This window comes from Saccostrea cucullata, unplaced genomic scaffold (assembly GCF_032062105.1).
Source record: "Saccostrea cucullata isolate Sc308-1 unplaced genomic scaffold, CSIRO_AGI_Scuc_v1 ctg420, whole genome shotgun sequence".
Lineage (NCBI taxonomy): Eukaryota > Metazoa > Mollusca > Bivalvia > Ostreida > Ostreidae > Saccostrea > Saccostrea cuccullata.
In genome coordinates this window covers 287,975-314,075 of record NW_026930373.1, presented here as the reverse complement: position 1 = coordinate 314,075, position 26,101 = coordinate 287,975, and the positions used below count along the sequence as shown (strand labels likewise).

Sequence of the window (26,101 nt, the reverse complement as noted above, 5' to 3'; positions counted from 1 at the left end):
TCGATCGCAATCTATGAGTAAGAAAACTATATAAGCGCTCTGCAACTGAAAAAGGAAATCACAGTCGTCTTCTGTGAAAACAACAGAAAAGAGATAATAATACGTTGAAATTAAGTGTAAAAATGAAGGGGAAATGTCGGGCAATTTACATTTTTTCGCTAACAGTAGGTCAAAGGATTAATTTAAGCTTTCTACCGAGACAATTTTAACTTGGCACAGCATCAACAATGTCTCTCCACACAGACATATCTGAATCAGGCTTTTATACACTGCTGTATGGCCGGGGTTTATGAGGTTTATATTTTCAATATAATAATCCGTATCTTAATTGTCATCTCTTATCTGGAAATGAAAGCACAGCTCTCCTTAGGTATACATGTCATGGCGTTTTTTGAGAACAAGCTTAAGGTTCCTCCTGTGAGTCACTTTCCGTGAATTTGGTTGATGCAGCAAAATAAAACTGAAACAATGCGCTCTGAAGAAACAGGTGCCCGTTCATATTTTACAGAATACTTAGGTTCTTGCGTCAAACAGTCTACGTTTAAATGAAAAACCTGTTATGTTTTGCCATTTTTGCTAAACTGACTAACATACGTAACATTTTCATTTTACGATTAGGTATTCAAGCTATAGTTTCACCTCTTAATTATAATATTTCAGATAAATGTATGTGCTTTACACTTGGAATTTAAGCACTCTTTTAAAGGAGGAATAGTTCACAATATTAAATATAGTTTCACAAAAGAATTTCGTCTTTTGATGGATTAAATTACTTTTTGTGAGAAAAATGTAGCAGGAAAATCGCAATAAAATCCCTCTGAATTCATAAAAGATCTCACAATAAATCAAATTCCTTCAGTATTTAATACTTTGGAAACATAGACATACAAAAAACATATCAATGGAAGCAACTTAATTAAATAATTAACAATGGATTAGGATAGTAAAATAAAACCTCTCACATTAGTATTATTAACATTAATACTTCCGCTGTAATAACAAATATCTAAGTCAAGTTCATGCTGTGTATTCAAACTCTCATCTTAATCAGTTTTGATAAATGTTGACGATTTCTCTTAAAAATCAAACCAACATGTTAAATTAACACACAAACACACACATTTCATGGCAATATTATGTATTATTTTGGGCAATATTTGGCTCACATTTACATATTATAAACTTTTTAAAGAAAACTTGAACAAGAAAATAATCAAATTTAGCTGTGACTTCACTAACGATAAATAAGTTGAATGTAATTATTTAGGCAACTACTAGAATGGAATCTGAAGCTTTTGCCTCGGTAAGATACCTGTACTGTGTGGTTCAACATACCCTGGAAAAATAATCTCCTCTGGTAAACTTGAACAATTTCATGCACAATTTTAAACACGATAAATTAAATTCTTAATATTCATCTACATGCAATAGAATAAATAAATGGAACACATTAATATTTTAAAGCTTGTATATATACATAAATTTATATTGTTTTTAAATTTCTTAACTGCCTGTGATAGGAATACAAGTGTAAATCAGATTACTGTGTATTAATGCTGTAGACAGCCGTGTACTTTAAATTAGTTATCCATACTTTCAAAGCTTCCTACATTGTTTACCCAGGCCAACAAATTTCATGGATCATTAACAAAGATAAACTCTATCTCATCTTAAGTTCATCAAAAAAAAATCAAAGTTTTTATCCTTAGAGTATGCCTCTGGTGGACTCAAAGTAAAAACATTGATTATCTTTCAAATAAAATCCTTTTTCTAGTGATCTGCCATTTTACAATATATCAATGGAGAAAAATACCTTGCCTGATGTGTGTTCCCTTCTTGGCAAAATTAATGGTGATTCTCAAACTTTAAAGCTTCAGATCTCATGAGAGCAAGGTGAAATAACTCACTGAAATAACTTTTTTTAGGCCAAGTTTATTTTTATGTAATAAGGCAAGACAGCCTACTTTTGAAATTTCCATTATCTTGTATATAATTTTAGTCTTGTGGGATATATGTATAGCAATAACCAGCATTTGTGAAAATCATGTCGAGTTATAAACACCAAATACTTATCTCACAGTAAATTGTCAATAAAATTTGTTCTGCAGTAGGGCCTAATGAAAAAAAATACTTTGGTGATTCAGTAAATCCCTAGCTTAAAAAGGCAATGTGTATGAAAATATAAACATCATTTGCAGAAATAAAAATCAGTATGAATAGGACTTATACATGTACCATGTTTCACACAAAAACAAAGTTTCATTATCATGATAAAAGAGGTGGGTTATTTTTAGGAGGACTCAGGAAGTCTTTTTGAATATATTTAATAATATGGTATAAAATCTATGTTTATATGATACAATACAATACATCACAGCCCAAAGGATTCGTCTTCATCCAACAACCCAAACTTACAATAAATATCAAACCACGAGTAAATAATCTTAGGCTATTCTATAACATCCGACTGTTGTTCAGAGTTTACAAAATATCACAAAATTAAAGACATTTTAAATATTTCAGATCTTCATATATTTTACTAAAGCTCATGTTCTCTGTATTGGGACAGACTACAAGAATCAGATGTTGTCGTTTTTGCTAAATGACTCTCTCACTATCAATACAATAGCCTCAGATATGTAGACTAGAAACAGAAATAGGTTCATTACAGTCATTTGTCTTAAAGGCTACAGCTATTGTAGATTTGTTGAAAAGACTCTAGCTTTTGTGGATTTGTTCCAAAGACTCTAGCTATTGTAGCTTTGTTCTACAAGCTCTAGCTATTGTAGCTTTGTTTAAAAGGCTATATGGCTATTGTAGCTTTATATTGTAGCTTTGTTCCAAAGGCTCTGTATATTGTAGTTATTTTTAAAAGCTTTGAACACAGTTACATGTGATATTCATATCAGGCTTTAAACCATGGATATTCACATCACTATGCCAACAGTTTCTATTGGCTTTGAGGAGGGTCATTACGCCAAAAGATCGTCTTCCTCCTCTTGTAACAGCTGGTTATATTCGGTGTCGCTGAATGTTGGCATGAATCTCCGCTTCCCATTGGACGTTGTCCATACGATACGTCATCCAATTCCAGGTTCTCTTCGTCTCTAAGTCTAGTGAAACCTTCCGTATCTGACTGAGATCGGAGAACACCGTCTTGTGAGGCAATGAACTGCATCACCAAAAATAAAACACTTAACAAAACACTGAGAGCCAGACAGGCGTACATCAGGGACATCTTAAGGTAGTGTTCATAGAAATACCCCGTGGTGACGGGCACGATCATCTGACCCATAGCTGATCCCATCACAAGCACCGCGGTTGACTTTCCAGTCATTTTAAAATATTGGTCAACCCAGGACACAGCTGTAGGGAAGAGAGAGGACATTCCAAATCCCAGGGTCAGGGTCCCAATCCACAGAATGGCATCATAGTAACTTATTCCAAAGCTTAAAAGTGATGAGCCAATCAACATCAGGGAAATGTCTACTAATAACATACACGTAGGACGGAAGCAGTTCGCTATAAATATTGAAAATCCTCGTCCTGCCGCTAGAGACCCCCAGAAAATGGCTGTCACTATTGCTCCTTTGTCTTTAGTCCAACCCATAAAGTTCACTATGAAGGTCATCAAAAGGCCTCCAAAGGTCGTCTCCATGCCAATATAGGCAAGGAAAAATAAAAACATCATGGACATGATCACATATCGCTTGCATGGATTTCCGAATTTATCTTGGCCTACATCACTATCTTCATATATACTGAAGTCCGACTTGTATCTATCATAGCAGTACAAGCCACAGAAGAAAAAGCCATTCACCAGTAGCATAGCACCAATGATAAGATAGGCCATTTGAACCCGGGACATATTGCTGACAACTTCAAGAATGTTCTTGGATTCTGTCATGTGTGGTTTCTTACGTCTAACAGGGAATGTAGTATTGTGAAACACTGTCGTTGTGGAGTTGTTTATTTGGTCTGAAGTTGAGGATGTGGAACTTGGTATCTTAGGTGAAGAAGTAGATGATTTTACAGATTTATTGACGGTGGGTGTTTGGGTTGTCTTCTTCTTGGTGGTGGGTGCTTTTGTAGTTGTAGTGGGTGCAGATGTACTTGTAGTGGGTGCTTTTTTAGTTGTAGTGGGTGCAGATGTACTTGTAGTGGGTGCTTTTTTAGTTGTAGTGGGTGCAGATGTACTTGTAGTGGGTGCTTTTTTAGTTGTAGTGGGTGCAGATGTACTTGTAGTGGGTACTTTTGTAGTTGTAGTGGGTGCAGAGGTACTAGTAGTTGGTGCAGATTTACTAGTAGTGGGTGCAGGTGTACTAGTAGGTGATTCAGTAGGGATCATGGGCGCTTTGGTGGTAGTGGTATTGGGTACCTGTGTACTAGTGGGTACTTGAGCACTGGCGGTGGTTGTGCTATGTGCTTTTGTGGTACCCATGACGGTGGTACTTGTGGCAGTTTTCTGTGTGGTAGCCGTGCTGGATTTTCCTGTCAGAGTATTATCCTCTTTTAATGACATTTTACTGTTTGTTGCTGGAGTCTGTGTGGACTTTGTACCATTAATGCCCGGCGTGCCTGGAGTAGGAGTAACTTTATGGATGTCCTTGATCTCTGGATTTTTCTCCTTTTGATTTTCTGGAGGTTTTTTAATATGTGTTAAAAACTGAGTACCGTCTGCCTTACTCTTGTCGTCTGTGGTGGAGTCAATGTGTGTTGGTTTCTTTGGGACAGGAATGGTAGTAGGAGTGGGGGTCACAACTGAAGTTGTTGTCATGGACACATCCTTTGTGTATAAATGTAACATGTCCGTAACATCAATCTGTGGAATCGTTTCATTTACATCTCTTCCAACCCGAGAATGATTTGTGTTCTCTATGAGAAACTTAGTAAAGGAGTCATCATTCACAGGGTTAAGCTTTCCGACATTCTGAATGCTGTTGGACAAGAATGGCTGAGAAAGTAAGGGAGCAATGAAAGCTCCCACTCCAAAGGCAAAGTGCATGGCCTGAATGTAGGGAGGGCTCCTCTTACCCCAGATCCTGACACAGAATGCATTGCCTCCTGAAAAAAAGATGAAAAATGGGTCAATAAATACCTAAAATGTTCAATGAACAAAATAAAAAAACTATTCTACACAATGTATACAGTCAGGGTTATTGGTCCTGGGAAACTTGTAAACAAATTTGACAAGTCATATATTTGCCTGTGGACATGACATAAGTGTTTAAAGTGAAATAACTTTTTTTTAAAAACATTTGTCTCATTTTGAATTTGCCCACTGATTACAAGTAAGAAATGGCGGGAATATTCAAGAATAATCAGATCAGAGACATGATGCATTAAATTTTTTTGCAGTTTAAAGTCATTTGCAAAAAAATGCATCAGGCCCAAAATTTTCCAGTCATTTTTTAAGCATATACATGTACCATGTCAAACTAAAAATCTTAAATTATATTTTTAAAAAAATAGCCCTAATGGTTAAAAATTAACTGACTTCAAAAGACGTTCTACCTGTATCCAAAACTCCCATGGAGCATCCCTGTAATGACATCATCACTGTTAGAACGGTCAGCGTGAGTGACCAGGGGATGATACTAGTGGCCAATGCGGCCACGATCAAAGTCACCATCAACAACAGCTGTTTGTCAAAGTGGTCAAACAGAAAACCCCCGATCAGTGACCCTAACAGATAACCGATGGAGCGTGCTGTGAAAATCAGCGCCATGTGAGTCGTGTCTGTGTTGATTCTCTCCTTCAGGTCGATAAGGGTGGCCCAGGGATCGCGATACATAGACCCTGTAATAAAAATACACACAGTGATAGTGAATTAAATAGAACCATCAGGTGTTTCACAAAGCCTTCTTAGGACCTATCATAGGGATTGCGATACATATATACTACCCTTGTCTTAAATTCCTAATTATGACACACAGGTAAATTGATGAGTGAATTAACTATATTGCATGCATATCCATTTCTTATGGAGACAGAGAAAGTGTTTAGGGAAAGAAAATCCAATGAACTACCAGAATATGGATGATTGTGTTTTCTCCAGGTTAAAACTGTTTTACTTTGCATGGAATTAGTAGGATTTCAGTAACTGGCAAACATGTTAAAATTACAGTCAAGGTATATAAAAATGTCCGTTCACAAAACTGGCGAAGTCGATGGTTTACATGCTGGAATGTACCATCATTTAAAGAGCACGCCTTTGTAAACAAAACAAAAAAAGCACATAATTTGATCCATTATTATACATGCATGTATACATTATATTTTTATCTACATGTATATCTATTTATTTATTACTAGTATTTTAATCGATATTAAATTAGAATTTGAAAATGATATTTCAAATAAATGGAAACACTCGTGTTCACTTTCGATAAATACATGATTCTAAATGAACCCCCAACCAAGCCCCGGGTATATAGACGTCTCTCCCAAGAATGATTGCATCTTATTTCTTCTAGGACGTTATTATTGAGGGGACACAAACATAACAGAGTTTTGTTTTCCATGGTATTCTATACATTGGTTAAATTATTATTACCCACCCCCCCCCCCCCTTCCCGTGCATGACATTCTTATTTTATATGTGTGAGAAAGCTTGACACATCACGAACAACTAACGTGGAGTACTCATTGACAAAGATTTTTTAAAAACGCCCTCACAAGTATTCGCTACGAAGCAATCATTTTTGATTTTCATTTAATAATTGACAATTAGAAAAGTATAGTAAAAAAAAACAATACCTGCATTGGATCAATACCTTATAAAGAACAAAATAAAGTAAATGTAGAACACGTAGAATGATGTTTAAGATAATACAAATATCGTGTGCCCGTAAGGGAAGAGAGCTTGAAAAGGGCTTGAAAGGGTGTGTCTTTTAATGCTTACTTCTACCAGCAAACTTCACAAAGTTAAAACACACTTCTGTCCAAGTCCTTTGAAAGTCGGGGTAATTCCCAATTCTCCCGCCCCTCCTTTTTGAAGCTAAAAATATAACCCATAATGACAAACTGAGAGTTGTACATAGAGTGGAGAAGTTATTTCATTACTCCTTATAAGGGTACAACTTAAGAAATGACTTAGGAAGCATAATATAAGATTGTTTCGTGAAACAGCTGTGACAAATCCTAGGAACTTTCTAAGTTATAACTTAGGCATATCTTAAGTTTTGTCTTACGACACATCTTAGGAAACATTTGTGAAACAGGCCCCAGGTCAATAAAGGTCGGCCCGGGGATTGCGATACATATATATACCCTGTAATAAAAATAGACACAGTGATAGTGAATTACATAGTTAATGTTGATTTTATCATGGTAAAATGAACTTCAATAAAACATTCTCAATGATTTTACATTGACTGCTTGTCAATTATGATGTTCTATATGTATTCCATAAAAACAATAGTCTAGGTATACTGTAAATCACTTTTTATTCGCGAGAACTTCATTACGCAGACGGTATGCTCGCGAAAATTTCATTCTCGCGTATAATAGAAAATCCTTTAGATTATACAGAGCAATGACCACCATTCGTGAAAATTTTGTCTCGCTAATAAAGAGTCAATGGCTATCTCACGAAAACAAGGTGTCGCGAAAATTAAGTGATCTACAGTACTTATGACAAACATTCATATCTGATGTACCATGTGACAAAGTATGCACTGAATATTGATGAGCCTTGTCAGAGTTCTACAATACTACATATATATTGTAGCACTTACTGACAATTCAAAATTATTTTGCAAGCATTTTCTTACATATATTTTTACAGATCGATTCATATATAGATATTCATTCTGATTTCTCATATCTTTGAGTTTATGACAGATTTCAAATATGCAATAACCTGAATAAGACACAGAGATTTGGTCTGATAGTTTAAATTTTAATCATACCAAAGTCAGAAATGTGAAGGACAGACAAATTGTCTTGACAAAGCTGCAGCACCACATGGATGTCGGACTTTTCCGTTTCCGTAGATCCAGGAGGGACGTGTGATCGTACGTCCCCCCTTCGTCATCCTCCTCCTGCATCATCCTGAAGTTCGTACGTCCTCAGATAAATCACAGGACCATTAAAGTCTCATTCCAGCACTTGTCTCAAATAATACCACATTCAATAGCATCTCCATATTCATATGACAACCTATAAGGTATATTGTGACAATATTTAAGTTCATAAATGACGTCTGTAAATGGGTTGGATAATTATTTTAAGCCTATTTTAAGTAGAATAAATACATATCATGAGACGGGCGAGTACGCATCAGAGTTATCAAAATATTCAAAATGTTTATATTTATCAATTTAGATCTAGTTAATCCACAGGCACCTAAGTTACCCCCCCCCCCCTTCTTTTAATTTTGTAAGAGTGTATAATACCTCGAAAATATATAAAATTTCCCCGTCAAACACATCTCTATGTCGTTATGTGCAAGCAGATTGTACTTTTTATCACGTTTAAAGAATGGCCCTATGATAATAAAAATACACAAGGTAAGAAACAAAAGTTGTAAACAAACGGTGGCAGATTAACAAGGTAATAATTAGTGATACCTATCATAATTTTGCAAACACTCTGTTTGTTCTTTTACTAGTCTCTTTAACCTAAACCCCGCTATTAGCGTTTGATATGCCGTAATCGGACGATTTATTAATCGGTTAATTGTAATACAGTTTAAATATCTAACCAATCAGATAAGGCAAAACAGAAAAGCAGCTCCAAAACCTCCTCCAACGCTGCCAATGGAGAAAATTTTATGTATCCGATTAATAAATCGTCCGATTACGGCATATCAAACGCTAATAGCGGGGTTTAGGTTAAAGAGACTAGTAAAAGAACATCTCCCAGACAGAGTGTTTGCAAAATTATGATAGGTATCACTAATTATTACCTTGTTAATCTGTCTCGAAGCAGGGGTCCCCCATTTGTTTACAACTTTTGTTTCTTACCTTGTGTATTTTTATTATACCGAATAGGGCCATTCTTTAAACGTGAGAAAAAGTACAATCTGCTTGCACATAACGACATATAGATGTGTTTGACGGGGAAATTTTATATTTTCGAGGTATTATACACTCTTACATTTTTTTTTCATTAAAAGAAAGGGGGGTATTATCCATACTTCAGGTGCCTGTGGTTAATCACTTAATCGTGTGTTAATTTCAATATCGAGTTCAACCTAGAATTTGTTATTTCGATAATGTATACTACTATAGTCAACGTTAAAAACCTTACCAAAGTAGACGACCAGTTAATCAGTCATACTCATCAACTCATGTTAGATCTACTTTGACTGAGGGCATACACGTCAGAGTGCTAACCGGAAACAGCAAAATGATTACAATGGTCGCTTACATCATATTCAATAAACCAAAAAAATCATCTTTATTTGAATTCACAGATATAAATCAGCATTTTTAATTATTAAAGATATATTTATTACTTTAATTTTTAGCCAATAGTATTTCAAGAAGACTTCATTGTAGGTATGCAACAAGAATTTCGTTTCACACTGTGAAATGAAAGTGAAAGTAGGTGGCAGAAGCCGACCCAAAGTCCACTGGGACATCACAACGTCAAACGATGGCAGCGTCACACAATGAGAGTTTGCAGAAATTGTTCAGAAATCTGGCCATTCCTGTTGGGTTATCTGCAGCAGCTCTAGGCACCGTGTACTTCCTGAGGAAGTTCGGAATAATTTATCAGCTATTTCACAAGGTAACATCAGGGCTTACAATATATCCTCGAATGGGCTCGATACATTTCTCTGTTTCTGGTCAAGCATTGTACCAAGTTGTATTTTCATATGACATCAGCATAACAGAAACTTGTTTCTGAGGGGCTGTTAGTAGCTCTGGTAATAAGTCTTTTGTTAGACATGTTAGATTTTCATAGACCTGTGTATAAATTTAATAAACTTTGAGTTGTATAATAAACATGATAAATATTAACTGAACTCAGCTGAAACAAAATTAACTTTTCAAAATTGTAACATTCATTAATGCTTTCACAGGTTGACAGCAAAACGAAGAGAAATGGTGGCGACATTGTGGCTGATGTCCTTAAGGTCAGTCATTCTACGATAAATGGACCAATTCATGGTATAAATTTAAAAAATATGATTGTTTCAAAAAGCAAAATGGACATCATAATTCTCTAAAGGACAAATCAATAGACTGAGTGAAAATAGCTTACTCACAACTAGAATCAATGATATAAGGTTCTGCATGCTGCTGTGGTCACGGTCAGATTACGAGGGTTGTTCGATATGTATTGTGTAATGTACCACAGCGCGATAACGCCTTGCACGATTTCGTCGATATTTATACGCTTGGATAACTGTATTCAATACCTTGCCAACAGTATAAACACGAGCCTTTATCTACACATGGTTATAAAATAATCGTCATTTCAATAGAGCCAGTCGTTGACCACTGTTGTAAAAATGGTTGGGAAAAGGGTTGAGAATATTGAAGAAATTAGAGCTTATATAAAAGTTCGCACAAAACTCGGTAATTCGGTAAAGCAGATTTTTACTGAATTGGGGAAATTTATGGGTCTGATAAGGTATCTTATGAGACAGTTCGTAGGTGGAGACAGAAATTTCTGACTGGCACAGAGTCCATCAAAGATGCAGCAAAATCGGGTCGAACTGTGACTGTATCAGGCAAGACAAATGTCTCAAAAGTCAAGGAAATTAATTGAAAGTGATGGCAGGTACACGATTCGTGATATTGCCAAAGCTGTTGGCATATCTATGGCATGCCAAATTCACAAAAATGATCTAAACCTATATAGTTTCACAATTGATAAACTAGGTTTATCGACTGTAAACTATAGTTTACATACCGTAAACTATAGTTAATGATTCGTTAAGTATAGTTTTCATCTGTAAAACTATATTTAACGGTTGTTAACTATAGTTTACGAATGATAATCTAAGTTTATCTGTCTGTAATAAGCGTTAACAATAGATTTTGTTGATAAACATAGATTCACGTTTGTAAACTATAGTTTACAATCGTAAACTATAGTTAAGAGTTGTTAATCATAGTTTCGCAAATCGTGAAACTATATTTATCAGATCGTTAACTATAGTTAACGGTTTGTAAACTATAGTTTACAAATCGTGAAACTGAATTTATCAGATAATCTATGTTTTGCAATTGCAAATGATTGATTTCGGTGTTAAGTATAGTTTGCGGTTGTGAAACATAGATTATCGCGTTCACTATGGTTTACAGATGTGAAATATAGATTAACATCGTTAACTATAGTTTACAGTCCGTAAACTATAGTTTACAACCGATAAACCTAGTTTATCGACTGTGAAACCATGTTTTGCTCATTTTTGTGAATTTGGCGTGCCATACATATCGCTATCGCGGGTGCATTTCATTTTGAAGCGTATTTTGAAAGTACAAAAGATTTCTGCCAGATGGATACCCCATATATTGACAGATGATCAAAAAAAGGTACGAATACAAACCGCTAAGCGAAAAAAATGTTTCCAAACTTCAATCAAAGACAATTTGCAAACATAGTTACTGGTGACGAAACATGGCCATGATGGGTTCACTATTTCGAACCAGTAAGAAAAGTTGGAAACAAATTATGGCAAACCAAACACGGTAGAAGGCCTGTAGTTGCCAAAAGGACAATGAGCACAAAGAAGGTCCTTTATTGCATATTCTTCTCTTGTGATGGTTTAGCCGTACAAATTCCGATGCCGAAGGGCAAAAGTGTTACAGGTCGGTATTACCGAGATGTTGTTCTGAAAAAGCTCAAGAAATATTATCAGAAACAATGTCCTGTGTCGGGATTTAGGCCTGTTCGCCTTCTTCATGATAATGCTCCATCACATACATCTGAGCTTGTGAAGCAATTTTTGAAGTCTGAGAAGGTTACCGTCTTGCCACACCCACCATACTCTCCGGATCTAGCACCATGCGACTTTTTCCTTTTTCTAAAACTTAAAAAGTTCTTATCTGGTCGTTGATACAAGTCACGACAGGCCCTTGGCGCAGCCGTCAGTCAGTGCCTTAGAGGTATACCTAAATCAGCGTACCGTGACGCATTTCAGAAATGGATTCAGAGATTAAAATTTCAAATCACGGAGAATACGTTGAAGGGATGTAATGTCCATTTGACTATTTGAATCGAATGCTTTTGAGATATCCTACAATACACAATACATATCGAACAACCCTCGTAAGTTTCAGTTCTTTTTGAAATCTGCATTCTGTCGATCCGTTGTCACAATAACAATATAAGATGTCAGAATTATACATTGTTTTATTTGGTTTGTAGGCACATGGAGTAAAGTACGTGTTTACACTCGTAGGAGGACATATCTCCCCGATACTTGTAGCGTGTGAGAAGCTGGGAATACGAGTTGTAGACACAAGACATGAGGTATGATCTTTTAACACCCGAATTCAGTGAAGTTGTGCCAATAACTATGAGAAATGTCCACTACATACCAAACAATCCTTATAATGAAGGGAACATTTTGAGTAGCAGTAGAACTCTAGCCGGGTCTACATGAAAAATATATACATTCATACAAGCTAAGTCTTTGTGATTTACAGAACAATAATTCACACTAAAAAGCATTCCTTATATTTATAATTGTAAAAGCACCAAAAATACACTCAATATTTGAATTTCTCGGTGTGCTATATCATTGCATTTTTATCACAACCTCTGTAGCCTCATTTTGATGCCACTTTAGCATGAGTTTTTCCATGCATATTTTTAAACCGGAGTATATCCGGTACACGAAAACAGTATTCAAATTAATTTCACAGTTGCATTGGTAGAAAACACAACAAATGTAAATATTAAATATCAATCACTTCCATCATGATCATAGAAATATGTCCTTTGATATAATATTATATGTCTTGAATAAAACTGAACATAAATCACTGCATCATTTTCCATGAAACAGTTGATTAATTGGCCTTTTAAAACTTTAAACAACATTCTGTAATTATTATAATAAGTTACTAAAGGCATCATTTATTGTTTTGAATAATTTATTTACATTCAGTACAAATAAGATTGAAATTGATTTAAAGTTTTCGTTAATAAAATTATTCTGAATTTCTATTGTATTGTTGTCAGGTGACTACAGTTTTTGCGGCAGATGCTGTAGCCAGAATGTCTGGGACCATAGGTGTAGCAGCTGTCACCGCTGGACCAGGTAAATATATTAACATCAACTAAACTGTATAGCAGCCGTCACCGCTGGACCAGGTAAATAACATCAACTAAACTGTATAGCAGCCGTCACCGCTGGACCAGGTAAATAACATCAACTAAACTGTATAGCAGCTGTTACTGCTGGACCAGGTAAATAACATCAACTAAACTGTATAGCAGCAGTCACTGCAGGACCAGGTAAATAACATAAACTTAACTGTATTACAGTATAGCAGCCATCACCGCTGGACCAGGTAAATGAAGACATCCAAGTAAAATGTGTATATAAAATCACTACTGGACCAAGTAAATAAGTGATATCAAACTAAACTCTGTATATATTTATTCATTGCAAGGGTAGGTAAAAAGTGATATCAAAAAGTATCTTTATTGAAAAAGTAGGCCTGTTTAATAGGAATTTATTTTTATTTAACTTGATGTGTTTCATTTTCTCCAAATTTTTGACTTCATGATCAGGAGGAAATGAATTATTAAGTGTGTAATGAAGATAAAGGGTCCTTGCTGTCAAGTCAGAGAGGAAATAAATATGACTGTGTTTAATTTACCTGTAACAAAGACAGGTATATTTGTTAGACTAATAATTATAAGCTGTGGAGTGAAATATAATGACATTGCTTCCTACGTTTGACTAACACTGTCACTGTCTCTAATGACACATTGCTGACAGTACCGGTTTTATATATTCGCTGCAGCTACACTCATTTGTCAATAATAGTTTCAGGTTCTTATATTATATGTTATTTCAATGTGCTGTATGATACCCAGTCTTTATTTTTCAGCAGAGGTGACAAGAAATAATGATATATTTTACGTGAAATGGCAATTCCTCTCTCGTAAAGCAACACACAATTTTATTGCAGTGGAAGGTTGAAAGGAATTACATAGATTTCAGCACCATTACCTGACATCCAATGCTATGATGATTATTCAAATAATCAAATTCAAATTAAAATATTTAAATTGGAATTTAAATGTGATTCAATTATAATGACATTGATTCCTGCAGGTCTGACTAACACATTTGTTTCCTGCTGTAGAAAGGTATCAAGGCTTAGTCAGTATATATTGTACATTTATTTATCCTTACCTTCGTCTACATATCCATACATGTATCTCAAAAGTTTGAAAGTGAACAGATTCATGTTCTTATGTTACTATGTTTGTATTCTCATGTGCTGTATAGAAATACCCAGTGGACTTTGTCCTGTAGTCTTCAGCAGATGGTGACAAGAAATAATATATTTTACTTAGAAATATGAAGACCTCTCTCGTAACAACATTCGATCAGTGGATTGTGGAAAGGAATTACATGTATATAGGCAATACCTGTTGTCCAATGCTATGATGATTATTCATAATGAAAATATTTAAATTGAATTAAAATTAACAAATAATCAATCTCTCTTAGAGGGTAATTTTAATGTTACAACATTCATTTCCTGTTACAGAATGGTTTTTAATGTTACAGTATATTTTGTAATTTTAATTTATCATTACCTTTTAATTTCCATATAATTTTAATGTATATTAGTAATTTTAATGTTACAGGGTAGAGGGTAATTTTAATGTTACAGGGTAGAGGGTAATTTTAATGTTACATATAGGTATTTTAAATGAAAACAGGGTAGAGGGTCCCTTTTAATGTTACAGGGTACATATGGGCATAATTGTGGTAGAAAGTAATTTTAATGTTACAGGGTAGAGGGTAATTTTAATGTTACAGGGTAGAGGGTAATTTTAATGTTACAGGGTAGAGGGTAATTTTAATGTTACAGGGTAGAGGGTAATTTTAATGTTACAGGGTAGAGGGTAATTTTAATGTTACAGGGTAGAGGAGCACTCCAGGATATAGACCAGATGTCGCTGTTCAAACCTTTGTGTAAATACTGCGCCTCAGTAACAAAGATCAGAGACATCGTACCCACACTGAAGAAAGCTCTACACGAGGCACAGTCTGGGACCCCAGGTATTATCAGATTAACAGAATTATTACAATAAACAGAAACAATTCATAACAGAATTATTACAATAACCAGAAATATTATCAGATTAACAGAATTATTACAATAAACAGAAACAATTCATAACAGAATTATTACAATAACCAGAAATATTATCAGATTAACAGAATTATTACAATAAACAGAAACAATTCATAACAGAATTATTACAATAACCAGAAATATTATCAGATAAACAGAATTATTACAATAAACAGAAATATTAAACATTTGATATAAACTTTTCCCTGTTTGCAGGTCCAGTGTTTGTTGAGTTCCCCATCGACACACTTTATCCTTATGAAACAGTTAGACGGGAGATTGGAACGAAAGAGAAGGGACCTGTAAGCCTAATCCAGAGGGTAATCAACTGGTAATTAATTAATAATTTGTATGTATTACCTTGGTTATATATGAGCTTTTAATAGACTAATAAATAATGAGGAAAGGAATTATTACCTCAGTCGTTAGATTTTATCTCTTTTCTCAAAAATTGAAAAATATTGGGTATAAGACAATACTTAAAAAATTTATCAGAATTTTGTGAATTTTTTTAAAAAGAAAAAACATAACCATAATAATCTAAAGGTTCTGAGAACAAAAAGTGATGTACTTTTACTCATTGAGGATTCCTTATCAGGGACCCCCTTTATTTTTTCTGATATTGTATCTAGGTATCTGATGAACCACCTTAACAATCTGTTTGCTGGTGCATTTGAACCCCGTGACATGTCACCTATACCTGTCAATCAGCAGAAAGCCACACCCTCTCAAGGTCAGATGGGGTCACTGTTTTTAATCACATATAGCAATTTTTTCTTCAGTGAAATAAAAATGGAGTAATGTTGTAGTATTTCCTTAAGAACAATAAATGATCATTTAAGAACATTTTTTGTAGTTAAAAGCAAGATGTGGTTATAAACTCGAAAGCTCCTATAGTGATTTATTCTTGCTATATCAAATTTTTATTACTTCTGTAACTATGAACTCATTCCAAATAAAAATAATCTTAACTAGTTATGAAGTATGTCTCAAATAATTTCCCAAGTTCTGGGTAAAATTCTTGCGAAAACAAACATTTTTTTGTTCTGGAACTATGAATTTAATCCTAGTAGAAAATAATCTTAACCAGTAATAGAGTACAAAATAATGTATGTCTTAAATAATTCCCAAGTTCTGACTAAATTTTAATTTGTCGACACTCACTTGACAGACAGACAGACATAAAGACAGACCCTGTCAATCTCTCTGTGAGGCTTTGTCTGTTACAGCCCTTTCTGTTGATTTTAGTTCAGAAGAGCATAGAACTGATCACCAAGGCAAAAAGACCAGTGGTTCTGGTGGGAAGTCAGGCAACCCTCCCTCCCATACCTGTAGATCAACTCAGAAAGGCCCTGGAGGTAAGGCCACCCTCCCTCCCATACCTGTAGATCAACTCAGAAAGGCCCTGGAGGTAAGGGAGTACCCTCCCTCCCATACCTGTAGATTAACTCAGAAAGGCCCTGGAGTTAAGGGGATACCCCCCTCCCATACCTGTAGATTAACTCAGAAAGGCCCTGGAGGTAAGGGGATACCCCCCTCTCGTACCTGTAGATCAACTCAGAAAGGCCTTGGAGGTAAGGGGGTACCCCCCTCTCGTACCTGTAGATCAACTTAGAAAGGCCCTGGAGGTAAGGGGGTACCCGGTTTACTCTGTAGAAAAGTTCTGTCAGGTAAGAAGATAAAGGTCATCCAGACCAAAGAAAATTTTGGGAGAGATAGAATGGAGGCAATTAAACCAAGAGTTTTAAAAGTGAAAGAATATGGGTCATCCTGACCAGAAACATGTACCCAAGGCTTTTTATATTGATGCTAGAAAAATGTCTAAAAGATAATAAACAGAGGTGCAGATGTTAGATTTATCCAAACTTTTAGAAAAGCTCTGAGAGATATCAAATCTTTACACACCTTGACTGTATGTACTTGTCCTATAGATATTTACACACCTGTATAATGTACCTAACCTTTACAGGACATGGGGATCCCTTGTTTCCTCGGGGGGATGGCCCGAGGACTGCTGGGGAGGTACAGCCCGATCCAGGCCCGCCAGAAAAGAGGGGAGGCACTCAAAGAGGCGGATCTTGTCATCATGGCAGGTAAGGTGTGCCATAAATTATAATTAAGCTGTTAGGTGGAGAGCTTAGGATGACAGCTAATGACTCTCCATACTGTCAGATCTTGTCATTATGGCAGGTACGGTGCTCCATAGTTTATAAAGCTGTTAATGGGAGAGCTTAGGATGACAGCTAATGACTCTCCATACTAAAGGTAAATTTTGGTAATGTCTGCTTGTACATGATAGATTTTAATGTTTTGTTTGTTAGGGGCAGTTGCAGACTTCCGACTCGGATATGGGCGTGTCCTCAACAGACGTTCTAAAATTATCACCATTAACCGCAGCAAGGAGCAGCTGTATAAGGTAAACAGAGACAAATAATGGGGGAATCTTAGCTGCCTTTGCAGCAAAATTGTCAAAATCAGCTCAATTGTAGTACTTAATTTGAAAATTACTCACGTTAGACATACTTAAAGGACACTTTTTTTCTGAGAATACTGTAAATGTGGAAATTTTGACGATGTGCTAATTTTGACTACTGTAAATGTACTATATTTAGCGTGTACAATATTTAGCGGAAAATGATTTTTAAACAAGTTAGTGTAGATTTGATTTAGCACATTTCTTGATGTTCTTATTCATGTATCAATGTTTAAGACATTTAGCAATGTACTTGAATTAGCGGAAGTATCTTTTCGCCAAAAGCGCTAAAAAGAATACACCGCCAAATGTAATACATTTACAGTATATTGACGATTTTTCTTTTCTCGTCAAAATTTACACTCGGCAAACTTCACATCATATTATATATATAGCGTCACAACAAACACTGACTATTCTACAACTTTACCCCTTAATTTTCTCGGCTTTCCTCTATTAAAACTAGACCAAATTTACTGTTAATTTCCTTTGTAATTAGTTATGAAAACATAATGATATATAATCACACTTTTTAAAAATCATTGAATCTAAGCTAGTGTATCAAATACTTGCATGCGTAATATAGTGTAATTATCACACCTTGCTTGACCAAGTTACCTCGGACAATTGATCTCTTTTAATGAAAACAAAATACAAAAAGGGTAATTTATGTAGTCAAATCTTTCACACACATAGGGTTTGTACAATCTTACACACTGTAGGTGGTCTAACTCTAACTGTGGAATTCCTTTTTTTACTTCGTGAATTTAAAGATGCATAACTCTTGATTCGGTATTTCATCAAAATTAACACTCATCAATTTTCGTAAACTAAAAATCATCAATTTTTCAAGTCGTCAATATAACCACGTTTACAGTAACCACTTGCTCATGTTATTACTGTCTAAAAATTTTCTTGTCAGAAAAGTTTCTCCCACCTCAACTTTGATAATCAGTGCCTGTACTCAGCTTTGTTCATAATGAATTACAGTACATCCTTTTGTCAGCTAGGGTATTGCTATTTTTTAAAGCTTTAATAATTATTGTCTCTTTCATGCTGAAGTATGTAATTTCTGTCTAAAATTCAGACATGTTTTGGAAGCCTACTGTAGCTGTAGATAAACTGATGTTTATAATTTTTGTCTAGAATTCAGACATATTCTTCTGTCTAGAATTTAGATATGTTTTGGAATCCTACTGTAGCTATAGATAAGCTGATTGTAATTTTTGTCTATAATTTAGACATGTTTTGGAAGCTAGCCTACTGTAGCTATAGATAAGCTGATTGTAAGATCTGTCTAGAATTTAGACATGTTTTGGAAGCCGACTGTTGGTATAGATAAGATGAAGTTTATAATTTCTGTATAGAATTCAGACATGTTTTGGAAGCCTACTGTAGCTATAGAGGGAGATGTAGCCAGCTTTATTGTCCAAATCTCCCAGGGACTGAAGGGATACAAGTGTGACCCTGACTGGATACAGAAACTCAAGGACAAAGATGAAGAAAAGGAGAAGGCCAATAGGTAAGGTCAAGGTCAAGTTAGAGGTGACACTATCAGACACTTAGCACTTAATATCATCAGGACTCAGATCAGCAAAATTCAGTGATCATATTGTTTAGAATGAATTATAATTATGACATTGAACTAATTTTAAAATGGTTTTGAATCTGGTCTTGAAAAATTTTTAAGTTTACAATCAAACATATATAAAGGCAGGAATTTTTAATTTACAGTTATACAGGCCGTAATACTTTCATCTATGTTTAGTCATCATGGTCATGAGAAAAGTATGAAGTACATACTAAGCATTTTGTATACCACATTTACAACCTTATTGCTTAATTTTCAACTTTACAATTAATTAATATACTGACAGTGATTTTGTCTCATGCTTAAACTATTAGTAATCCCATTCTTTTATAGACTGAAGGCTGATGAGAAAACGGATCAGCATCTGAATCCCCTGAAGGTTTTACACATTGCGGAGGAAGTAATGTCTGATGATACAGTGATGGTGGCAGACGGGGGCGATTTTGTGGCAACCGCTGCATACATCCTCAGGTAAGTTTACAGGTGTTTGTGATTTTGTGGCGACCACTGCATACATTCTCAGGTAAGTTTACAGCTATAATAGGGATTTTGTGGCAACAGTTGCATACATTCTCAGGTTAGTTTACAGCTGGTGGTGATTTTGTGACCCCACTTTCCACAATTAAATTGTTGGATGTGGGGCCACAAGAAATTAGTGTACAGGTGGCAGTGATTTTGAGTGTAAATGCACTTCAAAAAAAGTAGACAATAAAAATATCAGATATAAACTTAAAGATTGTTTGTACTTATTGCTTGTATAGAATAAAGTAGTTTGTTTGAAAACTAACTGTATGTGATTTATAATAAGGTTATAATTTTAATATTCTCCTTTGTATAAATTTCATAATCTTTCTTGGAACAATTCAATAAAATATACTCAAAATGATTTAACCAATAAATACATGTACATGTATATAAATTAACATTTGTGCTAAAATGTTCATTGCCTCCTTTGTTTTTCAATATGTGTATAACATCTTTTAACTGAGTTTATGTTGTCTCTCACCAGGCCCCGGGCCCCCCTTCACTGGTTGGACCCTGGAGCCTTTGGTACCCTGGGGGTTGGGGGAGGATTCGCCCTGGGGGCTAAGCTGTGTCGCCCCGACTCTGACGTGTGGATTATCTATGGTGACGGCTCCCTTGGTTACAGCATTGCAGAGTTTGATACCTTCACCAGACACAAGGTTTGATTTACAAATTTTAGACTTATTTTACATACACTTTTTAGTAAATCTCATTTAACATGTTTAAGTACTTGTATTACTAGTATGTGTAGATTTTGATAATAACAATGAAATATCAATGTTTTTCATTTTTTAAAAAAAATTGAATAGATATTAATTTTGATGACATAATTCTTCAATAATGAATGAACAACATTGCAATATACATGCAGATGGATTTACTCTGTTTGGTTATATATTGTTTGTATCTTATTTAATGGTTATATTATGCTAATTATAGCAACTTACACCTTGACTGTTTACCTACATAATAGATACCTGTGATGGCTTTGGTGGGTAATGATGCTGGATGGACACAGATTGAGAGAGAACAAGTCCCTATGTTTGGTAGCAGTGTAGCCTGTAAATTAGCAGTAAGTAATTCATACCATAGCAGTGTGGCCTGTAAATTAGCAGGAAGTAAACAAGATCATAGCAGTGTGGACTGTAAATTAGCAGGAAGTAAACAAGAAAACAAGACCATAGCAGTGTGGACTGTAAATTAGCAGGAAGTAAAAGAGACCATAGTAGTGTGGTCTGTAAATTTGCTCCAAGTAAAAGAGATCATAATCAAACATCTGTCAGAGTAACAGGTATAAACATTGTGGCCAGCTCATTTCTAGGTTTTTCCCTTTCAAGTGAATGTCTGAAATTCCATCATAAGGCTAAGTTTTAAAAATAAGGAATGAAGCAGATTGATTTAAAATGGTATTGGCAATGCATTAAGGAAGTTATTGTTATCTACTCAGTCTCTTAATTATACCTTCTCTGCACTCATCCCCATCATACACCCCCCAGAAAAATATTCCAGTAAAGATCACTACAGGGTGTGAAAATTGTCATTAAATTTATTAATAAAATATTTTGTGTTTATTTTTAGTTCACTGACTATGAGAAGGTTGCTATTGGTTATGGTGGTATGGGACTGAGGCTGGACAGGAGTAATGAGGACAAGATTCGCGAGGTCCTAACGGAGACAATAAAACGGAACAAAGAAGGAAACAGCGTCCTAGTCAACGTTCTCATCGGGAAGACAAACTTCCGAGAGGGAAGTATATCTGTCTGAGGACTCCCTCGTAAACTGTGTACATATACAAACCAGAAGTTCATGTCTACATTTAATTATCTGTGTTCAGCTGTACATGACTATAACTATTAAGTAGATGTCCTTTTTATCACAAGTCTTTTTTTCAGAAAGAGTTACTTCTAAACATTATTCAAGCTCATGTCCTGATTATTGCAATTTCTTTCAAAATGAATTCCTTTGAAATATGTATACATCAGCTCCATCTTTCCGTGTCTGTGATATATTTTTATACAACACTCCACAAAACATCATCATCTTCAGTGTTATCAGAACAAATTTCTATTAAAATATTTAAAGTCTGACGTGTTGTTTTTATCCTCATTCTGGCAGTGGCAGCGGAGATTCACACAATATTCCATGGTTGTAAGGCAGATTGCTTTGTGCTCTTTAATTGGTGTCCCATCATACAGATAAATTTATTTTTGTTTAGTTAGTATAATTGTGCGAGTCCTGCACGTCAGTTTCATTTATGTCTGTCTTATTTTTGTTACCAAAACAAAATCTGGGTTTGACTCCCTTTTAGCAAACTGGTTAAAGAAGACTTTTTTGAAAACTTGATTCAGAAGTATTAAAAGGGTCTGTCAATATGTAAATGATTAGTCAAAATACTCATCCCAGAGATTTTGTTAGATGTCAGTAAGACTTGTCAAACCTGCAGCTAATGGTAAAGTGTGTGGTGCTCTGTTAAAAAGTTTTCTAATATTAGGACCATTTTCAGTTTAGTTTGGACTTTCAGTAAGTGTGGCATTCTTGACGTTACATGATTAGCTTCTGAAATTTACACAACTTTCCTTCACTGTTGAAATATGCATTGGATGGAAATTCGGGCAAATGCCAATTAGTGAATTGAGTAACCAATTACATTGTCTCCTCCTTAAAGAGGTGGGGCTTAAGTTGTCTCATCTTTGTCAACAACAATTTAAAGTTCATGACATTATTGATTTCTTAACCATGCAGTGAGAATCTATTTGCCATTTGACAGGCAGTAAAAATGTAGCTCAAAAAATGACACGCCTTACTGAAAGTCCAAACTAAGCTAAGCCTTGAAATGGTTCTAGGATTGTAAACGGCACAAAACTGATGATCAACATATTGCCATATATTGTCTTTATTGTGTATTTAAATTGTCACATTTTCCAAACTGTATTAGATATAAATGTAAGAAAACCATTAATAAGCCAATAATTGCTAAGCTATCAAAATTATACAAATATAGAGCAATCTATATAAAAAATAATTACAGATATGATTTATAAGAAAATAGATATATGATTAACAAAAACACTAGAAGTGGCGTAGAAAAATTATCACAGAAGAATTAGACCAGACAGGCTGCAATGTTTATAACAAATGTGGAAACGTATAAATCATAGCAAAGTATTAACTAGAAATACAAGAGGAAAAGAAAGAAGCAATATCATCTGTCCTAGGCATTCACTAAAAAGGCCAGGTATACCAATACACAATTCTCGGTTAATTACCATGAAGTCATCTGTCCAAAAATATATTTTTTTAAATATATATATCATTCATCTTCTAGATAAACAGAAATACAATCAGGATTTATAATTAACAAAAAATTTAATATAGGATAACATATACTAAACAACTCAGTTGGTACATAATGGCATAAGGTGAATAAATTCAGTGAAACATCATTCACCAATATACATGTAACTATTTTGATTAAATTTTCAGACAAAATACAAGATTGAAACTCAGGAATGCATGACAAACACTTTTTCACTTGACAATATTTTCAGCTTCAAGTAACCTTCGAATTATAAATGTTTGCTTGTCCTCGCTTGGATAAAATAATAGATCCGTACTTATAGTAGCTAAGGTGGGAAGAAAATATTCTCCAAAAATTATAAACAGAATTTTTTTTTGTTAAAAAGAAAATCCACATCAAATATATTTTTTTTCCATCTGAGAAAAGTTGAACCAACAAAAAAACGCCTGATATAACCGGGTCTTGGAGGCAGGCTGAACTGTATGTGATCATGAAGCAGTGGTATTAAATCATACCATAGAAATTTTAAACAGATATTTCAAGCTTAAGTCAGTCTCTTTCAACAATTACTAGCTATGCTAAAAAACAATATTGCAATATATAGAACACTTGTGGGATACAAAACAACTATAACGTGCAAGTACTAAACCCTAAACCTATAAATTTCTATTCTACAAATGCTTTTAATTAAGACAAAATTTAAATGATAAATTATGTAATTTTTACAATTCCATGCATTTTTAAGTACACTTGAGTTCCAGAAAAGTAATATTTAATCAATCAAGTTTTCATTATAAGATATAAGATACCGTATCGTGGGTTATTTTAGCGGGGTGCTAATTTTGGCTTATTTTGACGTTTTGATGGTAGCCCGCTAAAATTTTAATCACTAAAATAGTCAGTACTCTTTTTAGTGTTTATCTGCAAAGAGCTGAAACTCTGTGTCTGCTAAAATAAATTACGCCAAAATTATTGGCATACCTTTGAGCAGGCAAAATGCCAAATTTTACACACGCCAAAAAAACCCCAATATACGGTACCCATGAAAGCCATGAGGGGGCCTATTTATAGATTTCAAAGGCCATCGTCTTTTGATTAATTTTTCAACATGTTTAGCTTTAATTACTTATCAAAACATAAGAATTAGATACTGATTTCTGGTACACCAATATCTTGAATAACATGGGTATATATTTATATGTCAAATAGATTTGGAAATGCAAACAACTTATTCTTACAAATCCCCCCTAATCTATCAAATCCTCAGCTATCTAGCTTTTCTTCCCATCAACTTCAAGTTAACAATGCTTGACTGTACTATAGCTTGATTCAGCGAATATAAAATTGACTCTGAGGTTTTAGGATGTGCTTATAAACACAAGGTATGTGTTTGGAACAAGAAGATTTTCTAGCAATGAAATAATGTAATATATTCACTTGTGGGATACAAAACACAGGGAATCATAACCAGCACCAACAAATTAATTAAGTTAAAATTAAAACTTCTTCATTCCATGCAAGCACAGAAAACAAAAACAAACATTTATCATTATTAGCAACTTAACAGATTAATTGTGGAGGGTTACTTTTCCTTTTCTGTAAATACATGTCAACATACAGATTTGTTACAGATCATAGGACACAATACATGACTTTGTGTATATGGTACTCATGGTCTGGAGAGAAGGAATGGATATTTATAGGGAGCAGATAAATATGGATTTGTTCAAGGGACTCCTTTAATGCACACACAAACAGAGGGACTAATGGTTTACAGGAATTTAGTGCATGTATCAAATTTACAAAAAAAAAGTTATCATGATAATAGAGTAGGTATAGTGTACCTTATACTATACATGTACCCCCCCCCCCCCCCCCCCCCAAAAAAAAAAAATTTTTCATTATTATATGAACTAACAAATTAAAAAAATAAATATCCCATCTGACACAAGCCAAATTTTTTTTCATAAAAAACTATAAACATTAAAAAAAATCACCTGCTTACTGTTCAAATAAACATCCTTAACCTAAGTAAGAGGGAAAAACCTGCAGAGTAATACATTAACTCCCGTATACAAGTGCATAGAATTAGTATATTGGTACTAAGGTGATACATTGTAAATGCAAAGAATACAGATAGCAATGAAGCTCAATACAAAAACAAAACAAACCAAGAAAAAAAAACTTCAGCTAAATAGACAGCCTAATATTAAATGTAAGCAATGGAAATATATGGACTGGTGCATGAATTTTAGCAAAAATTTAGCTAGCAAACTGTCATATACAAAGGTATAGCTTATTACAATTACAATGTACAAAGGATGCACCAACTAGAAATTACTATCAAATTACATGTAACATGATTAAAAAAATCATAACTATAAATACATTAGAAAACCATTTTTATACATGTTTATTTCAATGAAAAAATTTAATTAAATCAAATAAATCTAATCTAAAGGTTGATAACAAAATTATAAACTATACTAAACTAAAAACAGTTACAGTTTATAGACTACAAACACCCCTGTACATTGATATGTACCACTAACAACTTTCTGTAACAAACAAGGTCAAATTCTAAGTTTTAATTTATCTAAATAACTACATGATTAAAATTCACTCAACAAGAGGCCCATGGGCCACATCGCTCACCTGAGAAGCTTTGACCATTCTGTTCTTTACCAGATTTCCCCCATGTAATACATATTGTGACCCCACCATACCCCACTGATCATTATTTACCAGGTAGACAATTTAAAATATACACTACCACAGGATGCTTCCACATAAGTTTCACACAAGTTTCTGGCCCAGTAGTTCTTGAGAAGAAGACTTTTAAAGATTTTTCCTCTTCATTTCTATGTAAAACTTTGATTCCCCATTGTGGCCCACCATACCCCCGGGTGTCATGATTTTAACAT

General features: G+C 34.5%; 1 protein-coding gene and 1 pseudogene across 1 annotated transcript; one reads left to right on the top strand and one right to left on the bottom strand.

The window, feature by feature from the left end:
• Positions 1-845: 845 nt before the first annotated feature.
• Positions 846-9,406, bottom strand: LOC134228345 (uncharacterized; annotated as a pseudogene).
• A 122-nt stretch (positions 9,407-9,528) lies between these two features.
• LOC134228346 (2-hydroxyacyl-CoA lyase 2-like) lies at positions 9,529-21,966 on the top strand. Its single transcript, XM_062710009.1, is given in 16 exon segments — positions 9,529-9,738; positions 10,034-10,087; positions 12,331-12,435; positions 13,150-13,228; positions 13,871-13,933; positions 15,050-15,214; positions 15,507-15,621; positions 15,923-16,023; positions 16,539-16,648; positions 17,260-17,383; positions 17,612-17,706; positions 19,131-19,285; positions 19,688-19,825; positions 20,364-20,538; positions 20,853-20,951; positions 21,458-21,966. Coding segments are annotated over 16 exon segments (1,899 nt in total). The 5' UTR covers positions 9,529-9,603; the 3' UTR covers positions 21,644-21,966.
• The last annotated feature ends 4,135 nt before the right edge of the window (positions 21,967-26,101 follow it).